The sequence below is a fragment of the Calidris pugnax genome, unplaced genomic scaffold, assembly GCF_001431845.1.
Source record: "Calidris pugnax isolate Ruff unplaced genomic scaffold, ASM143184v1 scaffold1, whole genome shotgun sequence".
Lineage (NCBI taxonomy): Eukaryota > Metazoa > Chordata > Aves > Charadriiformes > Scolopacidae > Calidris > Calidris pugnax.
Window position 1 is genome coordinate 934,177 of NW_015090800.1, and position 18,279 is coordinate 952,455.

The window sequence follows — 18,279 nt, forward strand, 5'->3', positions numbered from 1 at the left end:
AAGACTTAATTGTATTTCTTGTGAGATGGGAAACATTGTTTTATGACAAACTGCAGTTTGACTCACGATGTCCTAACTTGATTTTTGTTTAGTTGTGTCAAAGAAAACACAGATATTCTATACAGATTATCTAAAGAAACTACCACTTACTTTCTTGCTGTACCCAAGTTTTACTTTCAAAAGCCTCAAACCAGCAACCTTAAATCTTCAATATATGCAACTTGCAACTAGAAATTAGCTCTTTCCAGAAAGTCTATTTATAGTCTGCAGCCACAGTATGAAATATTTGCAGAAATCATTACATTCAGATATCGTGTAGTTTGAGACTACCTGATCATGTCATCAAATAGCACCTGATATATCAAAGATGACACAGAATGCCTTTGCAGTAGACAGGAAATAGTAGAAGAGGAGAAAAATCTTACCTTTTTCTCTTTTTTTTCTCTAAAATAATATATCCAGCAATCCGTTACTAATGGTAAAGTCTCTTCTCTCCAAAGATAAAGGAGCAGTTCAGGCTGTCACTTCAGGATCTCTGGACGGTAAGTCACACCAAATCAGCTTCCCACCAGATAATTATACAGATCTAGAGGGCTTCTAATAAATCAAACTCAACTATTACGCACAACTTTAAACCAATCTTTTCATTTTTCCCCCAAAACCTAAATCTCAAAATTTTGCATTCAATTTTAAATATGGTAGATTGGGTCCGGATTGGTGGATATGTTACTTCAAGAGAAAATAAGTCAATACGTAAGAAGTTTAAATTCTCCAGTGTACCCATACCCACCACTACTAATGGGCAGTAATGACCAGTGACTTTAACAAACAGGGTATAAAAATATCTAGCAATACAGGTTATTTTCTAAATACAAAATAACCAAATCTCCTTTTTAAAAATAATGTGTTATTTTTCCAATAATGTGTTATTTTTCCAATAAATCTAACTAATATTTTAGACATATTTATTATAAGCCTTCTTATTGTCTCAATACCTAAGGGTTCAGGCAGAATGCCTCTACATTTTCCATCTGCAGTGCTCTAATAGATAGAAGATATTCTGCCAAGAGAGTAACAGGCATGAATTCCAAATGAGGACTGAAGCTGCTTGGCCGTATTTTCTAGATTTCAACAAGTGTTAGTCTACCGAGACACATACCAAATGCAGTCACCCTTAATGAATTCTTGAAGTTAGAGGTAGTAGAATAAGCACAAAATGCCATTTAAATTATTATTTTCTTCCCCCCTTTTAAACAAAAGATGAAAGCCTCCAATGAACCTGTGTACTGTTACTCATTGTTATTGAAAGCATTTACCCAACATGAGCAAAGCTTGCATGACTATCTTAAACATGAAGAGCATACCCACTGGAATCTGTATTTGTCCTTTTGCTGTGCCTAATATCTTGTATTTGGCCACCTGGACTACATTTTAAGGGTTCATTTGATATGTCTTCAAGTAACTCTCAATGCCTTGTACCGCAACAAAACATGGTGAGTAGTACTTCAGTTTTGGTTTCTGGGGTTTTTGGGGTTCTTTCTGAGTATCAGAAACCATGCTGGGAAATGCAGGTTGTCACAGAACATTAACTATTCAAGTAGTTACTATTTGTAACAGCCAAGTTCAGGACAAGTAAGAGTTTCTTCATACACTTTTTCTCAGCTTGCCAAAGACAGTTACCAGCATCAGCTTTAGAATCATAGAATTGTCTAGGTTGGAAGGGACCTTAAAGATTGTCTAGTCCAACCATCAACCTAACTCTGACAAAAAAATAAATAAGAAATAACCAATAAAAAAAAAACAAAAACAAACAAAACACAAAAAACTCCCCCAAACCACTAAACCATATTCTTGAGGACCATATCAACCCGTCTTTTGAACACCTCCAGGGATGGTGCCTCAACCACTTCCCTGGGCAGCCTATTCCAATGCTGGATAACCCTTTCTGTGAAGAAATTTTTCCTAATATCCAATCTAAACCTCCCCTGGAGCAACTTGAGGCCATTTCCCCTTGTCCTATCTCCTGAGACTTTCTAACTCAAGCAGATTATTCCTCTAGATCCACTTGTCTACATGTTCTGAAAGTTTCTAAGTTGCTGAGCCCTCAACAGGACCTCCACCACATGTTGATGATACTCTACAACATTCCACCAGTTTCTAAAAAGCTGCAAAAATTATGTAATAAAAGAACTAAAAAAGAATGACGTTTAGATTTTTCTCTCAACTCTGAATGTAAAATCATACCAAACATGAACACACTGAACGTCTTCAGAGAAACAATTACATGCTCCAAGAATACCTACATTAAATGAATGTCTACAATGATCAAAAAAAGGATGCAAGGATGGCTAGAATCAGACTGCAATAAGGAAAGAGAAAACTTCCAGCAGCAAAAGAACAATGAACTTCGGGTATTAAGAGGAGCAGAATAACTTCAAATACACCTAACAGTGGGCCAAAGACAGGAAAAGTTCTCAACCAGAAACACGTTCTGCAAGACCAGTCTGTTTGTTCGTGTCTCTTGACAGGAAAAACAAATCTAGGAAATGGTGCTTACCAAAAGCAGGATTGAAAAAGCATGCTGCTTTGCAGAAATCATAGATTTCTTTGACTACACACTGAGAACTAGCTGCGATGGTAACTATGTCTCATTTAATTGGACACTCTTTCTTTGTTGGAGGGATTGGTGGATGCCTGAGGAAAAGACACTTTATCAGTAACAAAAGTTGGTGATGACTGCCACAAAAAAAAAAAAAACCCAAGCAAAAAATCCATCCATATGTTCCACATGAAATCCAAGGGCATCAGTATTAAAAACTTAGAGAAAGAGTGAAAGAAAAAACAAAAAAAGCAATAGGATGTCTAAAGGGGAACTGAGGACCTAAATTCTGCCCAAAATCCTAGGGTATCTTCCCCTCGCCCCCCACCTTAGCTCAGCAGATGACTTAGATATAAAATGTCTCCTTATGAGCTGGACAAACACTACCAGGAAATTGCCCCATATAAAAATGGAACTAGCATAACAAAGGTCTCAAAAATAGGTATTTATAATGAAATTTACCTTTTCTGTGACACAGGTATTGCAATAGTAATGCTGAGGGGGATACACTAAACCGCACAAACAAAATAGAGTAGAAACTTAGGAAAATATGAAACATTTTGCCCTGAATTTAGAAGTGGGTTCATTTTTGTGACTAATGAACCACACAGTCACATAGTTTGTATGAATGCATGGAAAGGGCAGGTAAATCCACAAAGACCTTTAAATATGAAAACACAGGAGCTCATTTACAGCTGGATACAGCTTGCAATCAAAGGACAACACTGTGTGTATCTCAAAAATAGATAATTAAGCCCAAAATGGGCAACTGCATAAAATGAGTCCACTTGCAAGCAAAAGGGTGACGGGACACAGGGACATATCCTTCAACAGAGTAGTTCTAATGCAAAGAAGAGCTTTAAGCCTGAGACAGTCCCCAGCTGACATTCAACTTCAGAAAAAACTTTCATCTCTTATTTTGACTAGAAATATAAGAATACAATGACCTGCCATATACTTCTTACTGTCCTCTGGTCATTACACAATTATAGCATTCTTCTACCTTAACAAAAGTAAATTTTCCATGCTCTTAATTGCCGCTTTCCTATTTTCCTAATTTGCTTTTCTTAAAAACATCCTGAATCGCAATCCTTCAGAAAACAGCATGGAGCTATGCTATTTCCATTACTGCTTTTTATGGCTTTCCTCAAAAATTCTCACATTCATTTATTTATTTAACTGAATGAATAGGTATTTTCACCAAGTTCTCTCTCTATAATGACAGATTCCTTCCCTTTATGTTAGAACTCAAGTGTATTCTCATGACATGACAAAAATTTCTTTTGCAATTTAGGTTTTGGGAGATATTTTGTCGGCAGTAATCATCAAGAACAGGAGGTCTTTAATCCAACTCTGACTTGAAAAAATTTGGCTCTTCCTAAAAGGTGAGCAATTCGGATTTATAGGAAGAGCTAAATGCACAAACAGAAACTGCTCTGTTTTTGAATGACCGCCATTAGACAATTAGTAACGTCTGTTCTTGGCCCAATCAAGACTAATACTCAAAACTCAAAATAATAAAAGTGTTTTTGTATCAGACTGTAGATTTCAAAAGCTTGTAAAAGAAAAGAAGCAAGGAAAGGAGGTCAGTTAATGAATAGGTTGTTATCACAGACACTTACATACTTGGCTACCTTATGTGAGACCTGAAGTCTATATTCAGCATAAATGACAGGGGAACAAAAGATGTTACAGAATTCTACTCAGACCACAATTACACTCCATTCAAAGCCCCCAGGACCAGATTGAGAAATACAGAAATAAAAACAAACAGAGGAACTAAAGACAACAGTAGGAAAAAATGCTGAAGTGACACACATCGAGCCGTGATGATTAACTACTGCAATCCTAGGCTGCGTTTTGTTCTCTCCCTCAGTATGACCAGAAAGTACAGAAAATCAGCTTGTGAAATAATTTAACACAAGATGATTACTATCAGAACTAATTGTTTTAAATTTTAGGGCTTCAGCTGTAACTAGTCAAGCGAAAAAAATGACACACCAACTTTTACTGATTTTGCTGTGTACCTCCGACAGGCTCAAAAGCACTACTGGTATTCTGAGCTATGCCCACCTCTTTTAAAGCCAATGTCTCTAAATCTGACTTTCTTTGATCTAGACCAAATAACGACCCTACTGAAAGACTTTCCCTTCAAGGCTAAAGCTTACCATTACACTTTAAGGCATATAAAATATTTAATTTCAAAATGAGAAGACCTAATGTACAAGTTTGCTCTGATGATTGTTTGGTTTTTGATTTATTCAGAGATTTGTACTTAAGATTGTTCCAGCAACGAACTCAAGTGTATTCTCATGACATGACAAAAATTTCTTTTGCAATTTAGGTTTTGGGAGATATTTTGTCGGCAGTAATCATCAAGAACAGGAGGTCTTTAATCCAACTCTGACTTGAAAAAATTTGGCTCTTCCTAAAAGGTGAGCAATTCGGATTTATAGGAAGAGCTAAATGCACAAACAGAAACTGCTCTGTTTTTGAATGACCGCCATTAGACAATTAGTAACGTCTGTTCTTGGCCCAATCAAGACTAATACTCAAAACTCAAAATAATAAAAGTGTTTTTGTATCAGACAGTAGATTTCAAAAGCTTGTAAAAGAAAAGAAGCAAGGAAAGGAGGTCAGTTAATGAATAGGTTGTTATCACAGACACTTACATACTTGGCTACCTTATGTGAGACCTGAAGTCTATATTCAGCATAAATGACAGGGGAACAAAAGATGTTACAGAATTCTACTCAGACCACAATTACACTCCATTCAAAGCCCCCAGGACCAGATTGAGAAATACAGAAATAAAAACAAACAGAGGAACTAAAGACAACAGTAGGAAAAATTGCTGGAGTGACACACATCGAGCTGTGATGATTAACTACTGCAATCCTAGGCTGCGTTTTGTTCTCTCCCTCAGTATGACCAGAAAGTACAGAAAATCAGCTTGTGAAATAACACATATTTAACACAAGATGATTACTATCAGAATTAATTGTTTTAAATTTTAGGGCTTCAGCTGTAACTAGTCAAGCGAAAAAAATGACACACCAACTTTTACTGATTTTGCTGTGTACCTCCGACAGGCTCAAAAGCACTACTGGTATTCTGAGCTATGCCCACCTCTTTTAAAGCCAATGTCTCTAAATCTGACTTTCTTTGATCTAGACCAAATAACGACCCTACTGAAAGACTTTCCCTTCAAGGCTAAAGCTTACCATTACACTTTAAGGCATATAAAATATTTAATTTCAAAATGAGAAGGCCTAATGTACAAGTTTGCTCTGATGATTGTTTGGTTTTTGATTTATTCAGAGATTTGTACTTAAGATTGTTCCAGCAATGGATCTAATCGTATCTGAAAGCTTTCAGGGATCTGTGATCCTTATGCTATGCTTCCAAGCGCACGCTAATCTTATTCCTTTGAACAAAGGGTAAGCTAACCTCAAGAGCAAGTTTCCTGTTGTTATTCACTCATTCAGAAATTTTCAGACTAAACTACATAGTTCGGTATGGAAAAAAAGTCTAACCTTTATTAAAAAACCCTCTCGTGTGCAATGCACTATTTTTACTCTCTAGGTTTTGAGTTTAGTTTTGTTTTCTGTCATAACTACTGTTATAGGCTATGCAGAAGTAGTAACTTCTGGAAGACATCACTGTAACAGAAAAGTATTTTTTAGTAATAAAGCTGCCTTAAAATAGAAACTGTAAAAAAAAAAAAAAAAAGCAGAAGGTATTACCTGAGAAGGGAGGGAAGTAGAGAAACAGTGACTAAAAATTGGTGGGATTGTGGGGTGGGGGAGAAGACGGCATAAAATGCCACCTAAACTTAAAAAAAAAACAACAAACCCTAATTCATTTTCATATCCTACATACCTAAACTTAAAAAAAAAAAACAAACAAACCCTAATTCATTTTCATATCCTACATGGAAGGAGAACTGCAGTCTGAAGTAGTGTGGGTGGGACTTACCATCAAGTGATCCAGGACTGACAGCTATGAACTGCCCCAACTGTATCCATAAGAGGATGAAGCAACTCATTAATAACGGATTGGTGGATATGGGAATGATAAACACTACTATACCTAGAATTGCAGGTACAGATTAGGGGGAGAAAGAAAGAGAAAGTTAGAAAATACTATGCAGGAAATACAGTCAGCTCAACGGTCCTGCATTCCTGATTTCCTTATTATTCTCGGAGAGGTTAACTATAAATAAGTGACTGTGTTTCAACTTAATTTCATTAACCAAACCAGCTCTTACTCAAGCACAGAATGTGCACCCTCAGGCATGATCCAAAGTTTAACGTGGAGGTGTAAAGCATGAGGTAAAACAGCTCACTGTTACAGCGCAAGCAGCTCAACTGGAAAGTGCACCAAAAAAACCTGAACTTCAGCAGCATTTAGTTTTAGATTCCCCTATCATTTGTAGATTAAAAGAAACAGGGACAGAGAAGCAATAATGGTATCTTCACCTGTTTTTGTAACAGAACAGGACCTTTGGGCACAATTATTGCCAAGACGAAGGGTCACCTCCCTGTATACTTTTTAAAAATCCTTCTGTGATGGCATTTTTCAATTAAATATAACACATCAGGAAAGATAAATAGGATCACATTTAAAATAAGGGATGATATAGCTTATAATGAATCTTACCTTGAAAGGTTTGTCCCCACTGTGTGTCAGCATGTGCCTCTGCAACCAACTTTGACTTGTTGAAGGTGTATTATATACTTTGCAACCTTTCCACAAGCAAACAAACACCTAATAGAGTAAAAATGCGGTAAGTTTACATGAGTCAAAGAAAACAGTAAAAAAAAGTATCATATTAGCAGAGAAGCCTGTTTTCACGATACAAAGTACTTCAAAGAACTTTGAACAATAGCTATTTATTTTGCAACACACTTCTCACATCTCACCAAGACAAAATATAATTACAACCACAAGTACTCAAAAAAGCAAGAGACTGAAATAAAATCTCAAAAAAAAAAAAAAGATGTTCCTGCAGATAAACACAATCAAGAGCCACAGCATGCACTGTAAAGAGTTTGTGTTTGCACTCAATATTTGTGTCTACCGGATATTAAACCAGAATGTTTTTAAGTGACAAGTTTACATTTTCTGGATAGATGATATAGAAATAAAATTGTTTCCTCTCATAAGCAATTAATAATTTTATGTTTTGAGCATGAAAAATAAAGCCTCTTAATTACAATAGTTGTTTAGTCACCAGAGGTCTATATTACGGAATACTGGATACCTCTAGTTAGGCCTTATATTCAATTCCCGATGGAAGAAAATTACAATTTCTCACAGGATTCAATTTCTCAGGGTCTTTTGTGATTCCAGAGTACAGATCAGTCATACACACAATAGCGCATTAAGGGGAGTAGAACTTACTCATGCTGCTTTTCTCTCTCTCCTCTCATTGTGCCTATCTATAACTGAGAGAATAAAAAAAGCTCAATGAACTTGCCTTTCATCAGAATTTCCTCAACAGGTCTGTGTGTGAAGGGAGGTACAGGCCTGATTTGTAGCAGCAATATACAGTCCCCAGGAACAGCACTGCTCATAACATAGGATTTCAGAACTGCAGAAAACTAATTGGATTTGGAGTTTCTTGTTCTCTTTAGAAGATTAAGAAACTCAAAATTCAAAAGACTATTTTCAAAACAAAAGAGCAGCTACAGGAGTGCTGTGTACTTGCTGTATAATATATAGATGACCCAGCTCACTAATATAAAGCTGGAAAACCCTGCATGTCTGTATGACTGATCCAGACCTACTGACACAACCCCCTGAACCTCCGATTCCTGCTGCTCCTCAGTTTTGAGATCCCCCTGAAGGCACAGAAGTGGAACTTCTGAGATACCTGGCTCTGCAACAGCTCTGTAACTGCCCCCATGTTTTTAGCAGTGACTGCAGGGCACTTAGCAAATGTACGAAGTCACATATTGTGGAAATGCAATTTCTCCAAAACACATGCAATTGGCTTTACAACACCCCACCAGAAGTCCAGGCAAGGCTTCTTGGAAACCCTTGTCAGAAGGCTGAATCCAAAATATTTTTGAAAAAAATACTCTGGGAGGTCAAATTCTTTATTCAAAACTTTCCCAGGCTCTTCATGGATATATCTGGTTTGGTTTGGAGCCATCATCTCAGTATTAGCTTGAAAATACACATTTTACCATACAAGGATGCTTGTCGCATTGCCGTTAAGGTTTCAGTAAGCAGTTATTACTCCCATTTTTCTTCAAATTTATAGTAATTGTAATTGAGCAATATCTGAAATCCAATCAAAACCACAAGAATATACTTTCTAACACTGCTTGAACACCTCGCCAGCAGGTGGCAGACAAATCCCTGAAACGGAATAGCCAGGATCAGTCCTCTTCCATAGCACCAAGTTGAAGAACTTTTCAAGAAGTAAACCAACTCCAGTAGAGGAATAAAAACTGTGAACTGAATGCAACAGATACCAGCGCTTCCAACAAGCCCCTCTTTTGGAAAGACAGATACAGTCTAACATTTTCTAAATAAAAAGATCCACATGGAACATAAGTGAACAGAAATACAAAACAACCAAAAACCAAACAGATAAACAAAAACCCCCAAACAACCCACCCTGAAAAATTTTCCGGTCCCTTTTGAAGTGAAATGGGGTCATGGATGAGATAATGGAGATCCCCGGAGATGCAGTTATGTGAAAGCCCACAGGACACCGATACACCTCATCCGTTTAATTATTTCATCCAGGATTCATGTAACACTTTTAAAAACTTATGAAATATGGAAATAACTCATGGGTGGCTAAAGAGCCAGCTCACTGAATGAGTGATTCTGCTTAGAGCTTGGAATGAAAGAAGTCACTAAATACGAAGCTGAAAGTTCAGTCATACCAAAAAACATTAGCTAAATACAACCAGAGTCATAGCTGTCTTGGTGATGCAATTACATAATAAATTAGCTAAAGCAATGCAAGTTAGTGTTTTATTTAAGTCTGTTATTCACTCAAGATAAAGTGTAATGGCCCAACATTTTACTTTTGGAGAAGTGACAGGACAAATTCAAAGATAATGATTACTCTAGGTTAAGGTTTGATATTAGCTCTCCAAGAAATTAAAGAGCCACAACATACAGTGCCGAAGGCAGGCAGATCACTTGCGTCTGATGCAAAGTTAGTTTACATGACATATTCCAGGCATCAAAGGTAATTTGGGAGGTTGGGGAGGGCTGAAGAGTTAAATACAGAGTTGAAACTACACTACTGGAAGATGTTTTGAAATATTAGAATTGTGAGACCAACGGAAATTGCATCATTTGACTAGGGATTAGACTGAAATACACATGATTATATACATACCTCAATTTAAAAAAAGATTCTAGATACAGTTAGATTGAAGGTATGCTTATACCATCAGCTCTATAGACAGAGCTGTTTTGGTAAGACTTTCTACTCTCAAGTCAACAAGTCTTCCATCTTTCCCATTATAAATTCTGTATATATTTTACCTCTACTGCGACTCCATTCGCAAAAATAATGAAGATATGACTTCACCTGAGCTCACATGCAGTAACATGTACACTAATAGCTTTAAGAAAATGAATTCCAACAGCTTCAGGATGTTGACAAGTTCACACACCTATCAAAAACCTGATAGCTTCAAATCACTGATTAAAAAGAACTCAGTACAGTTAGGCATTCAATTAAAAACACAGAATAACAAAGTGAACTATGCAAGAGACACAGCTGAATGGTCCAAGCCTCGGTTGCCACTAGCTACAGAACTGGGACTTTAAAACATAAAATTTGCTACTGTCACAAAAGAGCAAAATATTGGCAACTAAGAAAGGGGAGAAAACAGAAAGTGACACCAACCCCTCCTCGTTGACCATCCACATGTATGGAGCGAATGTGATCTGCCAGATCCGGGCTGGAGCTGAAGCAAGCATGGCAATGGTCCCAACAACAGTTATAAGCAATGCTTTTTGCTGAAGAGGCAGGAACTCCTTGTCCATTCATCATAACTGGAGTTGAACGCCCACTGGAAATTGTGCTGTCTACGTCCATAATAGTGCTGCTTATGCTGTAAGACAAAAAAAAAAAAGGGAAAGTTCATATTTGTTGCACATTAACAGAACAAATAAAAATCGTAGCTCTTTGGGGTTTTGTTGCCGACGTATTTAGACAGGCTGAAAATAAAATCTTACACAAACTTACTGTTTATTGTTATTCAGCACCCTAACTATAACAAACGTACAGCAGTCAGGAAATGATAGCTATTACTTGACAGTATAACTTCTTCTGGACACTGGCAACAAAAAAGAGGAACGTAAAGCTCTCCCATTCATTGACTTGTCAGAAAATTAACTCACATGTGATTAACACAGTCATTTTTAAGCTATGTTAAACAGCCATTCATTACTTTTATTTCCCAGGAGAGAAGGAAAAAAGAAAAAAGGAAAAAAGGCATGCTGGGTCTGACGACCAGAGATGTATCTAGCCCAGCATCCACCGCTAACACTAGATCCTTAAAAAGAACACAGCAGTGAAGTTCTACAGAAGGTTTAAGGTACTCCCACACTTGCCTCAGCACGGTGTCCAACATATTTATGGTATAAACTAATGCTTGGCCAGCAGGGGTCCTTTTCATCAGCCATTCTGCTCTGTGTCTTGGCAGATACAGAGCCAAACACCAACTGGACCGCAAAAAAAAACTGCAGAGTGTGCACCATCCATATATAAGCAAAGGGGAAATAGAGAGATGGATATTCTTCATGGATAAATATTAAATAGCTACTAATGTATCTTTTTTTACCTGGTGAACCTGCTCACTACCTTTTAGGAACTTTATGGTTTTGTCTTCTGGAAAGCCGCAGCATTACACAGAACAGCTCATCTTTGAGAGGACCTCAGAATATCAGGTAGTCAAATCTCCTGCTCAAACAGGAGCAAGTGAGATGAAATCGTTTGTGGTCTTGTCCAGCTGAGTCATTAATGGGCGTTTTCAAAGGCTAGAGTTTCTGCTACCTTTCTGAACAGTTTCCCAATGTCTGATTAACTTTGTTGTGGGGGAGGAGGAAAATTTCCCAACATCTCATCAGAATTTCCAGTGCTGCAACTTCTGTCTGTTGCCTCTCATCCTTGGCAGCTGAAGTTTAGATGACTCCAACTGCTCCTTTGCTAAACCTCCCTATTAGGTCACTGAAAACAGCAACAACCCTGTCCTCCTTAGCCTAAAACTGAAGAAACCCAATCTCTCAGCCTTCTCATCCATAGCATTTACTTCAGCCTTCTAACCATCTCGGAGACCCTCCACCAGATCCTCTCCAGTATGTGAGTATCTGAGATGAGTCCCAGACTGCACACAGTAACCCAGACATAGTCTTAATGGTGCCAAGTGCAGGTAAAGAATCACTTCTGCTGACTGTATGGAAATATTTTTTGCTAATACAGCCCAGTACACAGCAGTAATTTTTCATAGGTGTCTTTAGGATTAACACCTATAAATACGTAAAGGGTGGGTGTCAAGAGGATGGGGCCAATCTTTTTTTCAGTGGTGCCCAGTGACATAAGAAGTAACAGGCACAAACTTGAATATAGAAAGTTCCACCTAAACACGAGGAGGACCTTCTTTCCTGTGAGGGTGGCAGAGCCCTGGAAGGGGCTGCCCAGGGAGGTGGTGGAGTCTCCTTCTCTGGATACATTCAAACCCCACATGGACACGTTCCTGTGCAACCTGCTCTGGGTGGACCTGCTTTGGCAGGGGGTTGGACTAGATGATCTCCAGAGGTCCCTTCCAACCCCGTATCATTCTGTGATTCTGTCTTTACTGAGTTCTTCTGAGCAAAGTGCAAGGAAAAAAAAAATCTAATTACATTACTTTAAAGAAAGAAAATAATCATTTTCTACTCATTTCTACATATTTATAATTTTCTAACTTTTATCATGTCCCTTTTCTCGCCCACCTCTCATACATAATTGCTATGCTAAAGCATTCTGCTTTTAAAAATGCAGGTGCTGCTCTATTTTTTTGACCATTGCTGTTTACATATCCATTATTATTCTGTTACACATTTTGAGAAGGATGAAACAAAAACTACACCATTATTCAAAATCTGATATCATTAGCATGTTTGCTCTTCTGCTCTAAAAGCCTTTATTTAGTAATTTCTCACGTTATATGCATCTTTTTTAATCACTACTCCGCTAGCAGTTTTTTCCTGTGATAGATTTTGAAATCATCATAGATTTTTGCACTGCTTAGATTTCCACCCCTCACCCACCGTGTGAATTCCACTGCATTTATGAATATAAAACGTCTTGCCTTAGCCAAAATAACAGATTCCCTTTAGCAAGGCTTTCCAGTTAAGCTTCAGTTTTAACTAGCCCAAATAGTTTGGTTTCATGAGCAAATTCTGATCTGATACACACAGCAAGGTAGCACTTATGAAATCGCTGACTACCATATCCAAAGCATAAATTCCTTAAAAATTTTATTCCAACCTATTAGTCTCCTGTTATTGACCTATGACCATTATTCTTAGGCCTTTATTTTCCAAGTTAAAAAGATAGTTTTAGAGACCTTCTCAAGAGTTTTGTTTTTTTTCTTTAAAAGTATAACAAATACATACTTCCTAAATGCTAGACAAATGCCGCAAGCTTTTTTTCCCCCCTCCCAATTTGAAAAAAAAAGATCTAACAGTTTATAAGGCATGGCTTTAACCCATAAAAGTCATACAGGCTCTTTGCTGCTACACAGCATTTTTCCCTGTGCCTGCTACTTCTATTTTCTTCCCTTTTCTATACCCTGAATACACACAGCTTTCCACGATCCTTCCCCGCCCCCTGCTCCCAAGTATTCTCACTTCCTTTCATGACATACAAAATCACAATACATGCTCTCAAATAAAGGAAAGGTGGCCAACAGACACCTATAGATATGGTTTGGAATCTGTTACGTATTGCTGCCTTTATCAAAAAGCTTATTTTATATTCACTAGAATCTTCCAAGGGAACGTAACTAGCACTGAGCTGAAGCTACCAGTCCCAACAGCATCAACAGTCACTAACTACTGGTAATACTAGTTTAGGAACCCTCTAAGCAATTGTCCAAAGCTTTAAGTGCAAAATATGTTGCAAGCAACCCACATTCTTCCACCATGCCAGGTCCACAACAGATGCAACTAAGGGACTGACATCCCCTCCTTCCTCAGCTGATGCCAAAGCCAAAAGTTATCCCCGAAAGTAAAATCTGTAAAACTGAATTATGAAAGCAAAGTTTACCAACAGAATGAATAAATAATTAAACGTGACCCACACACACCTTAGTTAGAATTATCCAAATATACTTTTCTCAAAATCAGTACTTAGAAGTAGGTTTGAATGCCTACAAGATGGCACACAACCTGACCACTTCTGCCGCACACAGTGAGGTTACACAGATCAGCGGTTACAACAGGAAGGTGCTTCATCAAGAATGGCAAAGCACTTCAGATATTCATGCAATAACTGCCTCAGACCACTTCATGGGATAAGTAACCCTAACTTTGTCACAGTTGAAATGTACTAAAGTACAGTACTTTTAGTAGGAGCTCAAACTTCCAAGCTATTTACAGTCGGTCTGAGTTTCTACTTCCACTGACAGCATCGGTACCGTCCTCAAAAACCCCATAAATAGGCATAAACAAACTTGTAACTAAGAAGAGTTATGGTGCTAGCGACCACAAGGACAGACTACAAAGGGCTATTTAGCATAGTTCTCTCAAGGGCTCCCTGGTTTGACAACTTTGTCTTAAGCAGGAAAGCAATGAGAAAACATAACCCTGAACAAGTGCTGTGAAAGAAAGGGGTGCGTGTGTGTGTGTGAGTGTGCACTCATGCACATGTGTGTGGTTTCTCCGCTTCACAGGTATGCAATCTGGCTAATTTCTCTTAAGCAGAGATGAAAAAAACCTCAAACTGATGAACCCGTGTCATGAGAGCTTATTTCATACTGCAAATGCAATGCGGCATGATCACCTTATGATACAAACCCCCAGGTCTCTAATTTTACAGCCTAAGGAATTCATATCATATACTTAGGCTTTTTTTTTTATATACATATATCTGCTATCTTACCTGTAGAAAATTACTCTTGTTTTTGGAGAGAAATATGTAAAAGTCACCTAGTACTACTGATCCAGCAAAAGATGCTCTGATAAGTAGGGTTGTTAACGACATGAGAAACCAATAACACTTAGAAAAGCCGATTTAGTTGTAATAGTTTAAATGTTTGCTTGGTTTGGTTCTAATCGCCTAAGTGTTTGCTAAGGACTAACAGATTAGAGTTGCACCCACAATAGTGAAATTTAGTATTGGAAGAACTGGAATAAATAAAGGTTGCCTATAGCACTTAAACCAAGCAGCAATATATAGAATTTCTTAGAAATTGTGGATGAAGTGCTATAATGGACTATGATTCTATAACCTATTCAAAACACAGTCTAAAAACAGGAAAAACAAATGTAATCCAAATCCAAGTGAGTGATAACAGGTCACTATTTTATTTAACAGGGAACGCCTTCCCTTCTTCTAGTTTGAAGAACTTTGCATCAGACATTAGAAAGTACATACAAATATTGCTATAACAGGACCTACTAGAGAAATAACTAAACTGCTTAAAGAACTAAACGATGGGAGTCAGACAGGAGGTCACTGCTTTCTAGTGGTTCTCTTGATAGGCTCTGCCAAATGCAAGAAACTTGCTGCCCAGACACATACTTTCTCTATAAATAACCAATTAAATAAAAATGCAAAATCGTTTTTTTGATTGCTTGTTTGTTTTCTCTTCTGTGCCTCCAGAACCAATATATATCAGGCAATCAGGTGCCTCACAGAAAGGCTGCAAAGAGAATCTCTGAGAAACCAGCAACATCCTTCCTCTCTGTCACAGCGCCCTGCACAGCTGAAGCACATGTATGTTTTTTTCTAGTCTTCCATAGACTGAGAAAATATCAGGGAGATTTTCAGAGAAAAGTTTGTAAATATATATAGCATCAGAGAAGACACTGACTTGGGAGGTCCCCTTGCCCTGGACCTGCCATTTCAAGATGAAGCAGAAAGATGATGGTAAGTTCCATAGTCAGAGCCGTGGCTGCTGCTAAGTATATGAAGACTGACCCGTAACACTGTTTTTGTTAGACTTGCTAATACACTCGGTTTTTTTGTTTCTTAGTATTTTAAAAAGGGTGTGAGAGTAGGACACGGAAGCAGTTTTTTGTTTCTTAGGATTTGAAAAAAGGGTGTGAGAGTAGGACACGGAAGCAGTTAAGATGTGTGTACACACTCCCCCATTTTACCTAGTTCACTTGAAGTCTTTTCCTGACCAAAAGAGTGAAAGCACATCAACTCAGCCCAAGAAGGGCTGGACTACCGAAATACTGTGTATCTTTCAATCTATGAATGGGGCTTTTCAATCCAATCTGACTTTCTATCCGCTTGGAATGATCCAAGAGAGGGAAAAGCTCCTTAACAAAGGGAAGGTAGTAATGGAAATTACATCCTTCTACATTCTCATCCGAAATCCACAAAGCCGGTAAGTGGGAAAGTAATAAGGTGTATCAAAGAGGAGGAAATGAAACAAAGTAAGGAAAACATAGACATTCTGGCAAACTACTGATAACAAAACAAAGACACTGAAATACATTTTTAGGTAAATACGTTCAAACAAGTTTTTTCTGCCTTTTTCTAAGCCCCTTTTCCCCAGCTAGGAGATGTGTTTAAATCCTGACTGTCACTATCAAAGCAGAGTGACACGAGTAGAACTGAAGCGCTTGTGGCATTCCCCTATTGCTAGTGACAGACAGGTCTGGGTTTGCTCCCAAGCTGTAACAGGCTCCAGCTCCATTGTAATGGATCTACAGACCATAGCCTGATGAAGAACATTAGACATTGGAGTTTCAGAGAGTTCAACTCAGGGGTCATCCCAAACAATAGAGCATCAAAAACAGTCACTGCTGGAGAGAGCCTGCACACACAATAGCGGTTTTTAAGAAGCAGCATTCAAAAGACCGACTAATTACTAAAATTTAAAACTGTTACAGCAAGCACAACATAGTCTTCGATCTTCTGTTATCCTTACTTTCATCCTAATCCGAGCACCAGAAGCAACTTGAAGTAAAAATCACGGCTCTAGAGGCAAGAACTGAATGCCTTTCTAAAATACCTTAGGAAGACCACACCTCATTCTATCAAGTCTGCAAACATTGCCTTCCAAACAGAGCAAGGTACAACTGAAAACACAGAATTTTCTAAGAAGAGTAAGACCGTTTTCCCTCCTCCTACAATTTTTCCCTCTACCAAGAGATCAACAGCTTTGAAACGATACTGACATGTAAACTGTGTTCATTAAGCAACAACATTAATGCAAGCTTAAGTAGAAGAATCATTACCTCAAAGGCACTGTTTCAGGTTTTATTTTTACCTGTACCTACTTTATCTGCAGCTAAAAATAATACATCTTCATAATCAAGATGATTTTTTTTTTTTTTTAGTATCACTTTCATATTAAAAGGTTAGTACCTGCACAATCTATATGCCCAAAGATTATTTTTTTTTTTAGTATCACTTTCATATTACAAGGTTAGTACCTGCACAATCTATATGCCCATGTGAACCAAATGCATCTAGCTGGTTAAATCCAGTCCAAACTGTATTTACAAACAATCCTGAAACTGAAACAAAAATAACAGCTAAAAACTTACAAGATATTGCAAGTCATTTTCACTTTATAGAGAACAAAAAAATAAAACGTTCTTCAAGCATTTCAAGTCCTGGATTATTCTTTTCCTTTAAGGATCTGAGCAAAATTAAGCCATTGTTGGAGTCATGTAAATAGGAGTATTTTCTATAAGGAAAAAACCCTCCAAATTATTCCCAGCTTAAAATGCGCAAATTTCAAACCACATAATTTACCACATGCACATTTGGGCATTAATTGTTGTGTACAGTTAAATGCGAATGAAAATCCAACGAGCCTGTGATTTAATGCATTAAAGAAAATGGTGTATTGCACATCATTCCTGACACACGCTTGGCTCTCCAAGGAGATCAATTTCCTCACTACTGCAAGTAATCCCTTCCATTGAATTTAATGAATGGAATGCTCAAAATTTTTCCTTTCCCTTTTTCTTGATTAATCTTTCAGAACAACAGACAGGAGGAGTCTAGAAGGAATATCAACAAAAACAAAAGAACAGCATAATTGCATTTTTACTTCCCATGAACCTGCATTAGCAACTGTCCACTTGAAGCGATAGTAGAGCCAGGCACCAAACACATGCACAAAAGCCCAATCAATTTGCTATTATACTTTTAATGTCTGCTAAACATATTCCCTCTAGACCTTAACTGAAGTAACCTTCCCTCCGGCGAAATTCAGACCTAACAGATGGGCCTTATACCATGCCCTTGAGGGTCAACAAGCACTACTTCAGGCTGATCAACAGGAGCTCATTTCAGAGTTACAGCACCTCCACCGAGAATGCTTCGCCACCAGTCCCCAGATGTTCAGTAGGTAAGAGGAGGACCCAGCTGATTTCAGCTGACACCAAGGGAAACGGCTGTGACAGAGCCTATAATAAATAACCTCATCTTGTAACAGGGCAGATTGAAAACGAGCAGAGATTTCAGT

General features: G+C 37.8%; 1 protein-coding gene across 2 annotated transcripts in view; it reads right to left on the reverse strand.

Moving 5' to 3' along the window:
• AEBP2 (AE binding protein 2) overlaps nt 1–10,690 on the reverse strand; it is a 58,652-nt gene extending 47,962 nt beyond the window's left edge. For both annotated transcript variants that reach the window (XM_014937505.1, XM_014937506.1), the window contains exons 1-2: nt 10,485–10,690; nt 7,262–7,369 (exon numbers count right to left, since the gene is read on the reverse strand). In XM_014937505.1, coding sequence (XP_014792991.1) covers nt 7,262–7,369; nt 10,485–10,676 — 300 coding nt within the window. In that variant the 5' untranslated portion in view covers nt 10,677–10,690. The remainder of the gene's footprint in view (nt 1–7,261; nt 7,370–10,484) is intronic.
• Nucleotides 10,691–18,279: the final 7,589 nt, after the last annotated feature.